This window comes from Platichthys flesus, chromosome 2 (genome assembly GCF_949316205.1).
Source record: "Platichthys flesus chromosome 2, fPlaFle2.1, whole genome shotgun sequence".
Classification (NCBI taxonomy): domain Eukaryota; kingdom Metazoa; phylum Chordata; class Actinopteri; order Pleuronectiformes; family Pleuronectidae; genus Platichthys; species Platichthys flesus.
Window position 1 is genome coordinate 17,089,209 of NC_084946.1, and position 17,642 is coordinate 17,106,850.

The window sequence follows — 17,642 nt, forward strand, 5'->3', positions numbered from 1 at the left end:
TCATCAATTTGTCTTTAATTCACAACAATAAAAAATATGTATTATGACAAAAATATGTTCTCATCCTCACATCAGACAACCGATGCTAAAGACATCACAGCATCCTGATGTCCAGGAATACTGGAATATTATACAATATTTCCAAAACCCCTAATTCCCAAAAATTTGGACGTTACTCAACGACCTGGCATGGAAACATCGATAAATTGTGTTATGTTGCACCTAGAGGTCAGAAACTACTGCACAAGCACAATGCCAAGAAACATGACCGAATACAGCATGTGATTGGTCATCACATGTGATAGGCTCTTATCACTCTATATAAACAGAGCCACAAACCACCACAGGGGACAGGCACCCAAAGGTAAGTCTCACATAGTGTGTCACCACATACAATACAATACATGCTTCTTATCAAATATTTGGTTTAAATCGTAGAACTATTACATAAACATGTAACCCTTGTGAGTGATAACCTTTGTGATCATTCTTCTTTTTCTCTGCCAGAAACCCTCTGCTTACCTGGAGTGCTTCAAGGTAACACACAGTTTACCTGAGCTACTGTCCAGGACACTAATAACTTTTACTAATAAGTTTACTTTAGTAACAGTGTACATTTACTAAACTCATAGTACCCTATCAACATCAATGTTTTTTTTTGTACTTTGCCAAGCCTTGTAGCTACCATACCTCTTTATACCAGTTTTAGACCATTGGTAACAACAGTATTATTAGACACTGCAGGCGGCATCAGTAGCGCATCTTTCTATCTACTAGAATTCAAAATAGATGACTTTTGTCTTGTTCCATCACCTGCAGTAAACCGTCAGCATGGGCGACCAGGAAATGCAGTGTTTTGGCCCCGCGGTCATTTACCTGCGGAAGCCAGAGAGAGAGCGGCTTGAAGCTCAGAACACGCCGTTTGATGCTAAATCAGCATACTTTGTGACCGAGCCGGCTGAGATGTACCTCAAGGGTAAACTCATCAAGAAGGAGGGCGGCAAGGTCACAGTGGAGACTCATTGCGGGAAGGTGAGAATGAAAACACTTTAGTTTTGCTTTGCTTTACATGTTGTAGGCTCTGCACTATATTGAGAGGGTGAAAATATGTTTTGAAAAGTAAAAGATAAAAATGAGTTAGAGATAAAATGTCCAAATGAGTTTTCGAAAAAAATGTAATCTAGAATTTGTGATTAGAAGCGAAGAGTTTAAAATCTGATGATTAATTTGACACGACAACAAGAACGCTTGTTGGTAACTAATTTATTGCTGTGCCTCTTCTGTCTCTTTGGCAGACTCTCACTGTAAAAGACACTGAAGTCTTCCCCATGAACCCTCCCAAGTATGATAAGATCGAGGACATGGCCATGATGACCCACCTAAGTGAGCCGTCTGTGCTGTATAACCTCAAAGAGCGTTACGCAGCGTGGATGATCTACGTGAGTTCTTTGGAGAGGGGAGATTACTTTCATATCGTATCCATGCATGCAGAAGTTTCACCAGCCTTTTGTTAACTTAGAAATTGGGATTCAACACAGTTACTGTCACAGCTTTTGTGATTTTGACTGAAGAGCTCATCTTTCCACTGGACGTCTCTCAAAATGTCTCTGGTGTATCCAGATGATGGACTGCCTATTTTAAAGCAACACTATGCAACTTTTTCACCTCCAAATATCAGCTTTGAATTTAGTTGGATGGTTCACTGACTTAGAACAGGCAAAATTATGCTGCTTTCATTCCCACTCCTCACCCTGAATGCAACTTTGGTGAGTGGGTAGGCATGACTAACTGTCTGTAGCAGCTTCAGTTGTCAGACCCAGTAGGTTCAAGAGTGATGATGAACTGCAGATCAGTTAAAAATATGTACAGCTCATTAAAAACCAATGTTCAGCAAAGAAACGTTCAGGAAATCTGAGATAATGAGGAAGAGCCACCGTTGAGGTTTTTTTTCAATTCAATGCAGTCAGATCTTTCTCTCCACATGAAAACCTTGTAATTGCTCGGAACACAGAGCCCCACAGATATAATCACAAATGTGGCTGCAGAGGGCGCTGTTTCTCAATAAGGGTTACATAGAGATGCTTTAAATATCTTTTTGTGATGAGGTCATAGGTAAGCTTTAGGGTGGTTTTTCTCCTGACGCATGCACTTATAAAGAAATATATTCAATGACGATGGGAAGACATGTGTCAGTCAGAATACCGCCTGTCTCCACAGACCTACTCCGGGCTCTTCTGCGTCACTGTGAATCCCTACAAGTGGCTCCCAGTGTATGACTCAGTGGTTGTAGAAGGATACAGAGGAAAGAAGAGGATTGAGGCTCCACCCCACATATTCTCCATATCTGATAATGCCTATCAGTTCATGCTTCAAGGTATTTATGCATTTTTTAATTACTATGTCTCCATAAAAGCTGCTGTACTTACAGTGGAGGAGTAAACTTGTATATTGTTTGGCTATTTTACAGACAGAGAAAACCAGTCAATTCTGATTACGTAAGTGTGAACAGTAGTAAAATAAATTATAAGAAGTGTTTTCTAATGATAATAAATTGATATTTATAATACTTTTTACACATCTTCAAACCCAGCGGAGAATCCGGTGCAGGAAAGACCGTCAACACTAAACGTGTCATCCAGTACTTTGCGACAATCGCAGTGGCTGGAGGAAAAAAAGAACATGCTGCTGGAAAAATGAAGGTTTGAGAAGTCAAACAATATTTGAAATCTAAAATCATGAAAAACTGAGTAAAAAGCCTACCTAATTATTTTTATGTTTAGGGGTCACTGGAAGATCAAATCATTGCCGCAAACCCTCTGTTGGAAGCTTATGGCAATGCCAAGACTGTGAGGAATGACAATTCCTCTCGTTTCGTAAGTGTTTTTCTAATCAAACTTATTGTTTGCTGTTTAGAGACAATGATCATTCAACGAGACAGAATTTAGATTTTAATGTTAACCTGTTTCTGCACAGGGAAAGTTCATCAGAATTCATTTTGGCTCAACTGGAAAGCTGGCTTCAGCTGATATTGAAACATGTAAGGTGAAAATACATATTTTCATTGTGTGGTCAACTTCTTCATGGGTGATGTTCCTTAATTGTTAATAACTTAAACCCACATAGATCTGCTGGAGAAGTCTCGAGTGACGTTCCAGCTGTCTGCTGAGAGGAGCTACCACATCTTCTACCAGCTCATGACGGGTCACAAACCTGAAGTCATAGGTGTGAAATCAACTTTTATTCTTTGTCTTCCTAGAGTGATATTGTATGTGTTCTGATTTATTTTTTATCAACCATTTTTATTTATTTTTCTGCAGAGGCTCTGCTGATCACCACAAATCCATATGACTATCATATGGTCAGTCAGGGTGAAATCTCTGTCAAGAGTATCAATGACATTGAAGAATTCATTGCCACTGATGTAAGGATGACTTTACTATGATTTTCAAATTTACTTCTATAACAAATCAGATTTATGATCACTTAAATGATTCCTGTTTTTATTCCTTACACAAAGTTACCAATTCATTACAGCAATGAATCCTAGTTTTAATAAGCTTTGTAGGTTGTTCTTTTGTCATTGAGGGTTTGATCCCATTAAAAGGTCATGTTTGAGTCTGTTACCGATGCTAGGGGGAGAAAGACATGATAAATCCACATATGTCTTTATTTAGAAAAACTGTAAGTGTGTTCACCTTGGAAGTCCAGATGTGATTTGTGTTATAAGGGATTACATGTACCCTGTGATGTTAGTTTTGACAAAGCTTTGCTAAATATTTGTGGAGGCAGGGGGCAGCAATGAAAGTTTATTCTAAAGAACAACAAAAGCTTTTGTTCCAAACCTTCTCTTTTTATCACAGACTGCCATCGACATCCTGGGTTTCACTTTGGATGAGAAAAACGGTATTTTCAAGCTGACTGGAGCTGTGATGCATCACGGAAACATGAAATTTAAGCAGAAGCAGCGTGAAGAGCAGGCTGAGCCAGACGGCAATGAGGGTAAGAAACCCACACACCATGAGCTTCTATAGTGTAGCACAGGTTTTGATTAGTGAATGAATGAATAGGTACATTGACGACGTAACCTCACTATTATGGATTTTAACCATTACTTGGTGATCTGTTTTTTAGTGGCAGATAAAATCGCCTACCTCATGGGCCTGAACTCTGCTGATTTGCTTAAAGCTCTTTGCTATCCCAGAGTGAAGGTTGGGAACGAGTTTGTGACCAAAGGTCAAACTGTCAATCAGGTAGGTGGAAATAAAAAGGAGGAAAGAGGAGATGAAATTAACTTAGATGTCACAAATATGTTTTTCAAATATCTCGGGTCCTCTTTTATGCTGATGATAGTCTTCTTAATTAATGTTGAGAAAAGCCTCTTATTAAAGTTCTTTAAGCGATATCCCTTGCTTTATCCAATAAAAGCATGTTTTGTTCATTTTAACAGTATAATTCTTAATGTTTTACAATTCTTTTGTAAAATCAGGTCAACAATTCCGTCAGTGCTCTCTGCAAGTCTATCTATGAGAAAATGTTCTTGTGGATGGTCGTCAGAATCAATGAGATGCTGGACACCAAGCAGTCAAGAAGCTCTTTTATCGGTGTCCTGGATATTGCTGGCTTTGAAATCTTTGATGTAAGTCTGTTTGGCTGATGGGACAAAATCTTACGAGGCTTCATTTTAATCATTTTGATCAACATTTTCATATTAAAGTCAAAATGGACCAAATCTAAGATAATTCATATTTTGATATTCATTTTGTTTTACTTTTATTTGACACATTCATCTGTTTAGTACAACAGCTTGGAGCAGCTGTGCATCAACTTCACCAATGAAAAACTGCAACAGTTTTTCAATCACCACATGTTTGTCCTGGAGCAAGAAGAGTACAAGAAAGAAGGAATTGAATGGGAGTTCATTGACTTTGGTATGGATCTGGCCGCCTGCATTGAGCTTATTGAGAAGGTGAGGAACTTGCTTTATATTCACAAATATAAAAAATCTGTCTGATGACTCAAAGGTTTTTTGTTTTAAATAATAATAATAATTTCTTCATTACAGCCAATGGGCATCTTCTCCATCCTTGAAGAGGAGTGCATGTTCCCCAAGGCGTCAGACATGACCTTCAAGAACAAACTGTACGACCAGCATCTTGGTAAAAGCAAATCCTTTGAGAAACCAAAACCTGCCAAAGGCAAAGCTGAGGCCCACTTCTCACTGGGACACTATGCTGGCAATGTTGATTACAATGTCACTGGCTGGTTGGAGAAGAACAAAGACCCCCTGAACGACTCAGTGGTTCAGCTCTACCAGAAGTCTGGAGTCAAACTGCTGGCTCATCTCTACGCATCACACGCCGCATTAGATGGTAAGGATCATGTCTATAAGAACAAATCTGGAGGTGTCCATTTGTCGACAGCTTAAGACAGTCCAAGACAAAATACTTGTTGATGTATATTACTGAAATTCTATTTTCATGTAACAGCTGAAGGTAGTGGTAAAAAAGCCGGGAAGAAGAAGGGTGGGTCTTTTCAGACAGTATCTGCTTTGTTCAGGGTAAGAACCACAATTAACACCCTAAAGACACAAGTGAACAGCAATATGTGAACCATTATATTCCTGAATGCTACTAAAAAGGTTCTTCTTCTTCTGTATTTCAGGAGAATTTGGGGAAGCTAATGACTAACCTGAGGAGCACTCATCCTCATTTTGTACGTTGTTTGATTCCAAATGAATCAAAGACTCCAGGTAATACCACTATCAGGATTAATTTATGCATTTAAAAAGACTCCTGTCACATGTGACACCGAACTGGATTTCACATGTCTTTAAGGTCTTATGGAGAACTTCCTGGTCATCCACCAGCTCAGGTGTAACGGTGTGCTGGAAGGAATCAGGATCTGCAGGAAAGGTTTCCCCAGCAGAATCCAATATGGTGACTTCAAGCAGAGGTGACTACTAATGATAAAAAAAAAAAATTAATTGATTGTCTCATAAGAAATTATTAATTAATGATCAATTTCCCTCAAATAAGATACAAAGTATTGAATGCCAAAGTCATCCCTGAGGGACAGTTCATTGACAACAAGAAGGCTTCAGAGAAACTCTTGGGCTCTATTGACATCGACCAAACTCAGTACAAGTTTGGACACACAAAGGTAATCCATTCATCCGTTAAGGGTGTTTTTATTTACAGCAAACCTGATTCTGAAGAAGAACATCATGTAAATTAATACTATATTACAGGTGTTCTTCAAAGCTGGTCTTCTGGGAACTCTGGAGGAAATGAGAGATGAAAAACTTGCTATTCTGGTCACAATGACTCAGGCGCTCATCAGAGGTTTCCTCATGAGGACAGAGTTTGTCAAGATGTGTGAGCGCAGGTGCTGTTGACATTTTTACTTTTATTACTTAATTTTTTTTGTTACATATTTGTTTGCTGAATATTAAATTAATATTTTAACTTTTTTGAAACTCCTTTGATCTTCCCAGGGAGGCAATTTATGCTATTCAGTACAACATCCGCTCATTCATGAACGTCAAAACCTGGCCATGGATGAAGGTGTACTTCAAGATCAAGCCTCTGCTGAAGAGTGCAGAGACTGAGAAAGAGATGGCCAACATGAAAGAGGACTTTAAAAAGACCAAAGAGGAGCTAGCGAAGGCTCTGGCTAAGAAGAAGGAGCTGGAAGAGAAGATGGTTTCACTGCTGCAGGAGAAGAATGATCTCTTGCTTCAAGTGCAGGCTGTAAGTATGATCACCATACTCTTTGTGTCTCTTTCTAATTAATATCTTCAACAATCCCCTACTTGCTTGATTTTACTTTTAGGAAGGTGAAACCCTCGCAGATGCTGAAGAAAGGTGTGAGGTGCTCATTAAATCAAAGATCCAGCTTGAGGCCAAAGTCAAAGAGACGTCTGAGAGACTGGAGGATGAGGAGGAAATGAATGGTGAGTTGACTGCAAAGAAGAGGAAGCTGGAGGACGAATGCTCCGAGCTGAAGAAAGACATTGACGACTTGGAGCTCACGCTGGCCAAGGTGGAAAAGGAGAAACATGCCACTGAGAACAAGGTGATGGTCATAACTTCAGTCTATTAAACAATGAGCATTTTAGATGCTGTGTAGTTTGATCAAATATTAACAATTTATTAAAACCCTTTAGGTTAAAAACCTGGTGGAGGAAATGACTTCTCAAGATGAGACCATTGTAAAGTTGTCAAAAGAGAAAAAAGCCCTCCAAGAGGCTCATCAGCAGACCCTGGATGATCTGCAGGCAGAGGAAGACAAAGTCAACACTCTGACGAAGGCTAAAGTGAAGCTGGAGCAGCAAGTGGACGATGTGAGTTATAATAACAAACTGGGATTTCAGTCTTCATGAAAAAGAAATAAGAATTAACCCCAATTCTCGCTTAAAACAGCTTGAAGGTTCTCTGGAGCAAGAAAAGAAGCTTCGTATGGACCTTGAACGAGCCAAAAGAAAGCTTGAGGGAGATCTCAAGCTGGCCCAGGAAACCGTCATGGATCTGGAGAACGACAAGCAGCAGGCTGACGAGAAAATAAAGAAGTGAGTGAAATAGCAGTCATGTAAACAGTGAAGTCGTGTTTGACCCAACTAGGTTTGTCTGGAGGTACTGAAGCAATAGTAAAATTCTCCTTTCATCAAAGAGCACAAACTCAGAGTACTTTTTAGATGCTCTTCTACAAATTTAAAGGATACTACTTCATTATGAAAACTGATTTTATCAATGTTTATACGATTAATAGCAAATCATGATCAGAGTCGGTAGAAATCTCATTTCCATGTTGTACAATTTGTTTAACTATTTTTTTCCCCAATGTTTATGAAATGTTTATCTTCACAGGAAGGACTTTGAGACAAGCCAGCTTCTGAGCAAGATTGAGGATGAACAATCTCTTTCCGTTCAGCTTCAGAAGAAGATTAAAGAACTTCAGGTTGACACAGTTTTTCAAAAGCTTCTAACACTGACTGCACCCTGCTGACGTCAGATGGCCCAGGTGTGCTTGACTTGTGGAAAGGATATGAGAATATGGTTGTGCTCATCTGTGTTTTGGAAAATATTAGGCTCGTATTGAGGAGCTGGAGGAGGAGATCGAGGCTGAGAGAGCTGCTCGGGCCAAGGTTGAGAAGCAGAGGTCTGATCTCTCCAGGGAACTTGAAGAGATCAGCGAGAGGCTGGAAGAAGCCGGAGGAGCGACATCTGTTCAAATCGAGATGAACAAGAAGCGCGAGGCCGAGTTTCTGAAGCTGCGTCGTGATCTTGAAGAGTCGACCCTACAGCACGAGGCCACGGCTGCAGCTCTGCGCAAGAAGCAGGCCGACAGCGCGGCGGAGCTGGGAGAGCAGATCGATAACCTCCAGAGAGTCAAACAGAAGCTGGAGAAAGAGAAAAGTGAATACAAGATGGAGATCGACGACCTCAGCACTAACATGGAGGCGGTTGCCAAAGCAAAGGTAAAGTTAAAACCTTAAAACCTCAGCTCTCTCAGAATTAGAAGATGTTGCTTTACCTTATCAACACGTTTTTTTGTTTCTTTAAGGGCAATCTGGAGAAGATGTGTCGTACTCTTGAGGATCAATTGAGTGAGCTGAAGAGCCGAAATGACGAACATGTGCGTCAATTGAATGATATTGGTCTTCAAAGGGCAAGAATGCAAACAGAGAATGGTAGGGGAAAAAATTGTATTGTTTTCTAATGCCAATATGTTTTATTTGTCTTTCAATGGCAAAATTGCATTAGCATCACTGTTTAATTTGCTGTTGCGTCTTAGGTGAATTCAGTCGCCAACTGGAGGAGAAAGAAGCCCTGGTTTCTCAGCTAACACGTAGCAAGCAAGCTTACACCCAGCAGATTGACGAGCTCAAGAGACACATTGAAGAGGAAGTTAAAGTATGTGCACATTAAAAACAGAGTCTCCGGAGATTAGCAGTGTGGCATGACTACATTTTTTTACGTTTCAAGATAGACAAAGAATCTCAATAATAAAAAAATTGTTTTGTTGTCAGGCCAAGAACGCCCTGGCCCATGCTGTGCAGTCATCCCGTCATGACTGCGACCTGCTCAGAGAGCAGTATGAAGAGGAGCAGGAGGCCAAGTGTGAGCTGCAGCGAGGGATGTCCAAGGCCAACAGCGAGGTGGCTCAGTGGAGAAGCAAATACGAGACTGATGCCATTCAGCGCACTGAGGAGCTGGAGGAGGCCAAGTAATGGACAGCCCTGAAGTCACACATGTTTCAACATGTATCCACAAGTTTTCATAAACCAATTTATTATCTATTCTAATAGGAAAAAGCTCGCCCAGCGTCTTCAGGATGCAGAGGAATGCATCGAGGCCGTGAATGCTAAATGTGCCTCTCTGGAAAAGACAAAACAGAGACTGCACGCTGAAGTGGAGGACCTGATGATCGATGTGGAGAGAGCCAACGCTCTGGCTGCTAACCTCGACAAGAAGCAGAGGAACTTTGACAAGGTTAGACTGTTTTACTTCTTCTTAGTGCTATATAATGAAGGACACTGAATTATGTATTGCCGAAAAAACATTGGTCTGTGTCATGCTTTCAGGTTCTTGCAGAGTGGAAGCAGAAGTATGAGGAGAGCCAGGCGGAGCTGGAGGGATCTCTGAAGGAGGCTCGTTCTTTGAGCACAGAGATGTTCAAGCTGAAAAATTCATATGAAGAAACTCTGGATCACCTGGAGACTCTGAAGAGGGAGAACAAGAACCTGCAACGTATGAAACGTTTCTAGAACGTACTTTCCTTTTTACACTAAGGGTATCGAACTTTAGGAAAGCCGTTTCAAATGCTTTGTATAAAAGGAAAGGTTATGAAGAGTGTGCCCCCCAGTGGGTCAACAGGCTTACTGTGTATGGTCTGTGACGTTATATTAACATCATCTGTACAGCAGTATGTTACAGTTTTTGTAACTGAACAAGTGCAGAGTACTGTTTATTTAAATAGAAATATGTATTATATCATTAAGATCACGCTTTCTTAAACAACATATACACTATGTTTCTTACAGAGGAGATCTCGGATTTAACTGAGCAACTTGGTGAGACTGGAAAAACCATTCATGAATTGGATAAAGCCAAAAAGACTGCAGAAATAGAGAAGTCTGAACTCCAAACTGCACTTGAAGAGGCAGAGGTACTGTCGGACAAAATACCCCTTCTAAAAATCTACTTTATTATTGCTAGACCTGTTCAACATAAATTTGTTTTGCGTCCAAGGCTACCCTGGAGCATGAGGAGTCCAAGCTTCTCCGCATGCAGCTGGAGCTCACCCAAGTGAAGAGTGAAATTGACAGGAAACTTGCTGAGAAGGACGAGGAGATCGAGCAGATCAAGAGGAACAGCCAGAGAGTGATGGAGACCATGCAGAGCACTCTGGACGCTGAGATCAGGAGCAGGAACGATGCCCTGAGAATCAAGAAGAAGATGGAGGGAGACCTGAATGAGATGGAGGTTCAGCTGAGCCATGCCAACCGCCAAGCAGCTGAAGCCCAGAAACAGCTGAGAAACTTCCAGGGGCAGCTTAAGGTTTGGTGGAGGGTCAAAGAAAACTGTAAGTGAAGCTCACTTTATTACAACTGCATTGTAAATGTGTTTTTATGATTCATTTAGGATGCACTACTGCACCTTGATGAAGCGATCAGAGGTCAGGAGGAAATGAAGGAGCAGGTGGCCATGGTGGAGCGCAGGAACAACCTGATGCTGGCTGAGATCGAGGAGCTCAGAGCTGCACTGGAGCAGACGGAGAGGAGCCGCAAAGTGGCTGAACAGGAGCTGATTGATGCCAGCGAGCGCGTGGGACTGCTGCACTCTCAGGTAAATAAAGGTTCAAGCAACATGAGACAGATAGCAACCTAAAAATTACGATATACCATATAATGAATAATGTTATCCAATCAGAACACCAGCCTCATCAACACCAAGAAGAAGTTGGAGGCTGACCTCATTCAGATCCAGGGTGAAGTGGAGGATTCTGTTCAGGAAGCAAGAAATGCTGAAGAAAAGGCCAAGAAGGCCATCACTGATGTGAGATATCCCAACATGGGTTTATACAGTGGCCATTTCTCACATTGAAGTTCTCTGACAGTTGAAACAATTTGAAATTCCTCAAAATTTCAGGCAGCGATGATGGCAGAGGAACTGAAGAAGGAGCAAGACACCAGCTCTCATTTGGAGAGGATGAAGAAGAACATGGAGGTGACAGTGAAGGACCTGCAGCACCGCCTGGATGAAGCTGAGAATCTGGCCATGAAGGGCGGCAAGAAGCAGCTCCAGAAACTGGAGGCTAGGGTAAGTGGCACAGAGACATACCAATTCATATTTACTATACAAGAGGTTAACATTTTAACTTTTAAATTATTGAATTGTTCTTCATTCAAGGTTCGTGAACTGGAGGCTGAAGTAGATGCTGAACAGAGGCGCGGTGCTGATGCTATCAAGGGAGTGCGGAAATTTGAGAGAAGAGTAAAGGAACTCAGTTATCAGGTCAACTACAACTTTATACACTAATAATTAAATTACTACAAATACCATAAATCATAATAGTCTGCAGTAATTAAGACAGTTTCATCAAGGTTGTCATTTCTGATTTGCAACAGACTGAGGAGGACAAGAAGAACGTTTCCAGACTTCAGGATCTGGTGGACAAGCTGCAGCTCAAAGTGAAATCCTACAAGCGACAGGCTGAGGAGTCTGTGAGTACACTTAATCCTCATAATGACACGTGTCATGCAAACGTCAGACTGCACATTTTGACTTCACTGTGCCCCATACAACAGGAGGAGCAGGCCAACACCCACCTGTCTAGGTACAGGAAGGTTCAGCACGAGATGGAGGAGGCTCAGGAGCGAGCCGACATCGCTGAGTCTCAGGTCAACAAGCTGAGGGCCAAGAGTCGGGAAATCGTCAAGGTAAAAATCTGACTTTAATAACTTTTTATTTCTGCTCATTTCAGCAAATTTTGATTATCTGGCCAAATGTTTTATATCCCCCCCCCCCCCCCCCCCTCTCATTACAGTCCAAGGATGCAGAGGAGTGAGGAGGAAGTCAATGTCACACAGTAACAAGAAGTCATAAAATATGAGAGTCTTGTTACTCGTTCACTTTAGCATGTAAAGCGTGCTGGCTGTGATATAAAAAAAGCAATAAAAGATAGTGTTGGTGCATCTTTTCTGTCCGTCTAATCATTTTTAAATGACTGATTTACTGTTTAAATATTAAGTTTCCAGGTAATTACACTATGAATCAGTGTGTAACCAAGTACACACAAATAAGTTACAAGGACATGGCACGATGTTATACAGACAATATCTGCTACAAACAATAGATATTTAGATTTTTCATTTTAAATAAACGTAGGAGGATTGTGAAATAACATTTTTAATAAATGTCTATATTGACACCAAGTATAGTTTAGTTTGTAGAACTTAGTGACGTCTAGTGGTGTCAGTCATCATGTTGCAGCTGAATACCCCTCACCTCACCTCACCCTTACAAACATGAAAAAACTCAAAAGGTCTATAGTCTGTCCAGTCTGGGCTACTGTATAAAATCATGGCAGCCTCCAAAGAGAGGACCTGCTCCTCATAATACAAAGTACTTGAAAATAAAGGCCCATTCTGGAGTAAAAAAACAACAACAATTTGTACAATTTATATGAACCACACTAGTGAAAACATCACTAGTATTAGTTTACATTCAATTTCTGCTATTAGATCTCTTTCACCTAAATCTTACACACTGAACCTTTAACTTCTGTGTTTAAATCTGGCACCGGGCAGCTCATCATGTCTTCATGCTCACAGGGGATAAGAAGCTGACATCCAGTGTGTGTGGAGACAGACGTGCAGGTGAAACTGCTGCTGGACCAGATGCCCTGTGATACAGACTCCTCTCCAGAGGGAGGCGCCATCATGAGTTTGATTCAAAGTTAAAAAGACAGAATCAGTGCAGAGCAGGACACAGTATCATTGGCTGAACAACTAGATTGCATATAGTAAAGTAACTGCCTAACCCTTACATACTCTTCATCTTTCATGTCTTCACATTTGACCAGGGCCAAAAATTCCCTCATAATATGTCCCCGACATTTTCCTGCTGCCATCCTGTCTGCAACTTGAAGTGGAAATGAGGACCAACAGATAGCATTGTTTTCCGACATAAGTGTTTTCCTCCATGTTCTCTTCCTGCTCTGACACATCCTCCTTCAAATCACTAGCCGCTTACACATCTTGGAAGATATGATCAAGGGCCTCTTGCACAGTTTGTCTTAACCGGTCTTTTCCCAACACTTTTCACTATTATTTAAATCATTTATAATATATCGTCATCATTTCTTATTGTATTTCACTTAACTATTTTATTTATCATTATCTTATCTATGTTTTGTTTTATGTATTTTGCCATGTATGATATTTGCTATTTGTTGCTTTCATTTCCAGCCAATTGAGTTGAGTCTGCTATATAATTCAACTTGATTTTTAATTGCATGACAGAATTGTATTTTTTTTTTTTAAATAAAAAAAAAAATCAGAACTCCCCCTCCGGTCAGCTTACATGGTACATTCCAGGAAGTCCCGTGTGCAATGTGCGATCTTTGGCGCTTCATCGTTCGGTGAAACAAAAAAAACACTCACAACAAGTGTCCTGTGATAACAACACACCGTCGTGTGTTAAACATGTCGGACAGTGTTGAATGACGGTACGAGCTGCGGTGAGCGAGCTGCTGCCATCATGCCGGACTGGCTCGGTGTGTGTGTGCTGCTCAGCCTGTTGCTCAGTGTCCTCACGGCGGCTGCCTGTGTGCTGTACTCCGGCCTCCTGTCCGACATCACGGTGCTCACCGGCTCCGCGCCCATTAAGAAGATCACGTTCGCGTACAAGTTCACGCAGGGACCGTACAGAGCGTGCGGACCACTTTTAAACGAGTCCAACAGGATCGGACCAAAGCTCTCATCTATTGGAGTTTTTTATGATGACCCTAAAACGGTAAATACCCAGTACACAGCAGCTTTAATTGGTAGCTTATTATAGCGGGCATTTTATCTAACATCGGAACTTTACCCAATTGTTTAACTTTAAAAAATAATAATAAAAAAAAATCAGTAAGAACATGTCATGTAAGGTATTTGGCTGCTAGATGGCGCTGATGGCATTCTTTTAAAACGAGTTTAGATGAACTCCTCGCCTCTCAGCAGGTCAAACCATTTCAGTGGGCAGGGGTGGGCACCCCTTCCAAATGGTCAACTTTATTCTATACAATCTGGCAACCACGTTTGTTTTATTGGCCTCATAAGAATTCCCTGATTTTCTGATTGGTTGGTCATATGGCTGAGTTTCTAAAAACTATTATCTGATTTTAATTTATCTTCATTTGAATTTTCCGTATTGAATTATAATAAGGACCGATCTATCACACCCAGGTCCCCGGGGAAAATAATGCGTTTTTGGTGCTGCCTTCAGGTGCTTTAAAAAACACACAAAAAAAAACTTCACTGAGAACAACCAAGTGAAGAGTCTCCCAGTTTTCCCAGTTTGTCCATTTACAAAAGTCAACTGGGCTGTTGAACTTAACATATTCCCTAGTCTTTGTGGCACGTGTTAAACAATAACAATTAAACAATATAATTGTTACAATTCTTCTTCTTCTTCTTCTTCTTCTTCTTCTTCTTCTTCTTCTTCTTCTTCTTCTCCTCCTCCTCCTCCTCCTCCTCCTCCTCCTCCTCCTCCTCCTCCTCCTCCTCGTTGAATTTCCCATTGTGACCCATCCCTTAAAACTCGGAAACACTCTCAACACTAAGTCCACTGTGTGAAGAAAGGGCCACCTAAAATATCTAATGCTAATTTATTAGGGGGCACCGTATATGAGCAGTCTAGTTCCGGGCCTGGCCATGATGATTTAAATATTTTCATTCATCCCCTAACAAAAGGTTGTTTCTCCCATTCATAGTAATTTAAGCGGTTCGACATGTGTTATTGACAGTCAGTCTTTTTGCTGGTTGTCCTCAGCATGTTTCAGAGCACTTTGGCTCTGACTGATGCTTAGGTTTTCCCCTGAATGTTATCACAGCACATCTGGACAGGGTGTGGTGTGTTTTTTGGATTCAGATGTCACCGTATATTATCCAAGTTCGTGTTGGGGTTATTTATTTAATGTCCTGACATGTAGTCTTACACCAGAGCATGATTTTTTAGTCTATGGGACTGCAGACGTTTCATCCCTTTCAATATATTATCAGTAAAGTATCAAATGTCAATAAATGAAAATATTTTAATCATAGGAATAAACTATGGTTAACCAATAATGACACAGATTTAGTCTGATTTAGTTCATTTTACAGCTTGATGAGAATGTATTCAACAATGTTTTGCAATAACATCCTTGCAGGCTAATCGATATCTACAATCCCAGCCAGATCCATCAACTGCTTATTGTAATTTGCCTGTGTGTTGAGTTGTGGTGCATTTTTTAAATCATCAATAATCAATTTCCCCCATGTGGGATTCATCCTCTGACCGTAAGTTGACTGCCTTGACTTTATATCGAGGGTTTTCACAGCAGCTTCCACATAAGCACATCAGAGATGTCTTAAAGATCAGTGGTACAGGCAAGCTTTGAGCCTTTCCTCGAGTCGGATAGTTGTTGAGGTCTCCTCTACTATCACTCCAGTGCTGCTAACTAAGCTGGATGTCTTCATGAGATGTTTTCCCACCCTCCATCTGTTGCCTGTGAGAACTCATTCATTCCCAAACCTCTGCAGTGTCTTTGAGCAGCAGGAAACAATATCTGCTGGATCTGTTTTCCTGATCCCAAACCCTGCTCTCTCTATGGGGGTCTCCAAACTCACGTGGTGCTGGTTCTTACATTTTAACCCAAGTCTTTTTTAAGTGTTTTTTTCCCAACCAAACCGACGGGATGGAACCAGTACAGTAGCATCTTGAAGCCATTAAGTAGTTTGGAGGTTCGGGTGGAAAATGGGGGCAGATGTGGTCATTAAAAACATGCGTCTGTTACATTGCAAGTTAATAGTGAATGTTGAACACTACATGTCTGTCACAACAAGCTGATGACCTGAAGCCACATGGAATGGAAACTCTTTGATGCTCTAAGAACAAATGCAGCATAGAGTTGGGGTACAAAACTTCCTCTGGAATTTTAATGATGTTATTATCATGACATTTCATTCAAGACAGAACTGTACTCGGTCTAAAAGGGACTGAATATGCTTTGGTCAAATAAGAAAACCCATGACACTGAAACTTCATGTGGCAATTGAGAGATTTTACAAAGTCTGAAAAAATGTTTTGGGGGGTTTTCCAGGTTGATTAAGTTAATTAATTAAAAGGAAACTAGTTTGCAACAGATGATAAAGATTGGTCCATAATTAGGCTAAAATGGCTAAAACATTATCTGAGAATTTTATTAAACCTAAATATGAAGATTTGTATATTTTCTCTTTATTTCTTTATAGACTGATTATCTTTCTGTTTTGGAATATTTGGGGAGAAAAAGCTTATTCACCACAAAAAGTATCAGTTAAAAATTGCATTGCCATTTTACCAGCATAATAATCCATTTCTTTCCTCGCCATGATTACAAATAATTTCCTCCCTTGTCATAACTTTTTATTTTAGCAAAACATTTTTGGGGAATTGACCAGAATCAGAACCAGGCTTTGTTTAGTATTGAGTCGACTATACTGAGACTTTACCTTTTGTCACCATGACTCCACTGCTGTAATTCTCTGAAATGTGCTTGTCATGTGCAGTGTAATTGCGGAAGCGGCATTCAACAGTATTGACTTAAGTGGCGCAGCTTTCTCCTGCCGTAGCCTCATGCACAACAACTTGATGGAATGTAACCAGAGATCAGCGGTGGTATCTTCCCAGCTCCGCTTCAAAACCCTTTTGCTGGGCTCATCCTCTTTTTCCCAAGCCAGCAATTAGTCTGGGAGAGGGTCCTAGTTCCCCTGCGCAGTCACAGCCAAGTCCTGATCTAAGTTAAAATAATTGGCGTAATGATCTCAGCTCATTAGCGCTGGAGCCTCGAGATTCCGTTCATTCCCGGCGTCAGGAGCCCCAGAGTGCTCTCCGATAGCAGGGCTGGTATTTTCTGGCCAAATAGTGAGACCCTGTCCATTGATGTTCGGGATGAGAAAGATTTTTCACAAGTTCAGCTGAAAGAGGAGAAGTGTCAGAATGGCCACATCCTCTGTTCTCTGGGTTCTCACTTTTACCTCCTTTAATCACTTCCTCTGGAGAAACAAAAGACCTCAACCAGGACTTGAGTTGGTCCTGAGGTGGTTGCCATGGATACACGGCTGGAGCAGCTCTGTCTGTTCACAAATCTCTGAGCCCCACTCACTAAACCTCCCCTAGTCGCTTCACAGTTTCAAAGCCACGCAGGATCTTTTTTCATTTATTTTTCTCTAGACACAGTGCGCCCACTTCACCTCAACCCCTGCAGCTTTTTTCTACTTCGCTCCCCCTCCACATCCAGCAAACCGCGGAGGGAGGTAACGTGGGTGGATCATCTGGATTTTCGACAAACTTTATATTCCAAGTAAGCGTTCAGGGTCAGGGTATGTGGTCCCTGAGACAAGGATTGTCTGA

General features: G+C 41.0%; 2 protein-coding genes across 3 annotated transcripts in view; both read left to right on the plus strand.

Annotated features, from left to right (window-relative positions):
- The first annotated feature begins 416 nt into the window (after positions 1-416).
- On the plus strand, positions 417-12,196 carry LOC133967246 (myosin heavy chain, fast skeletal muscle-like). The gene is made up of 40 exons (XM_062402566.1): positions 417-537; positions 820-1,032; positions 1,296-1,439; positions 2,218-2,374; positions 2,468-2,495; positions 2,591-2,699; positions 2,781-2,873; positions 2,974-3,037; positions 3,124-3,222; positions 3,318-3,421; positions 3,861-3,999; positions 4,132-4,250; positions 4,487-4,636; positions 4,796-4,966; positions 5,063-5,369; positions 5,487-5,557; positions 5,662-5,749; positions 5,835-5,952; positions 6,036-6,159; positions 6,248-6,384; positions 6,494-6,749; positions 6,832-7,074; positions 7,166-7,342; positions 7,422-7,567; positions 7,866-7,956; positions 8,087-8,476; positions 8,563-8,689; positions 8,794-8,912; positions 9,029-9,225; positions 9,308-9,491; positions 9,584-9,749; positions 10,043-10,167; positions 10,251-10,559; positions 10,644-10,847; positions 10,932-11,057; positions 11,151-11,321; positions 11,412-11,516; positions 11,630-11,725; positions 11,810-11,941; positions 12,049-12,196. The coding sequence occupies exons 2-40, from the start codon at positions 832-834 to the stop codon at positions 12,067-12,069; spliced, it is 5,808 nt and encodes a 1,935-aa protein (XP_062258550.1). The 5' UTR covers positions 417-537; positions 820-831; the 3' UTR covers positions 12,070-12,196.
- A 1,407-nt stretch (positions 12,197-13,603) lies between these two features.
- The window catches only part of LOC133967252 (testis-expressed protein 264 homolog), a 30,854-nt gene continuing 26,815 nt past the window's right edge, over positions 13,604-17,642 (plus strand). For both annotated transcript variants that reach the window (XR_009924027.1, XM_062402579.1), the window contains exon 1: positions 13,604-14,018. Coding sequence is in view for 1 of the 2 variants with exons in the window: in XM_062402579.1 (XP_062258563.1) it covers positions 13,764-14,018 (255 nt within the window). In the remaining variant the exon portion in view is untranslated. The remainder of the gene's footprint in view (positions 14,019-17,642) is intronic.

What these genes read in the sequence shown, in the direction of transcription:
- LOC133967246 (XM_062402566.1), top strand. Translation starts at nt 832, where the DNA reads ATGGGCGACCAGGAAATGCAGTGTTTTGGCCCCGCGGTCATTTACCTG. An exon ending in ATGCTGCTGGAAAAATGAAG is followed by an intron (nt 2,700 to 2,780) that starts GTTTGAGAAGTC and finishes TTTTATGTTTAG; the next exon opens with GGGTCACTGGAAGATCAAAT. An exon ending in AAGGTCAAACTGTCAATCAG is followed by an intron (nt 4,251 to 4,486) that starts GTAGGTGGAAAT and finishes TTGTAAAATCAG; the next exon opens with GTCAACAATTCCGTCAGTGC.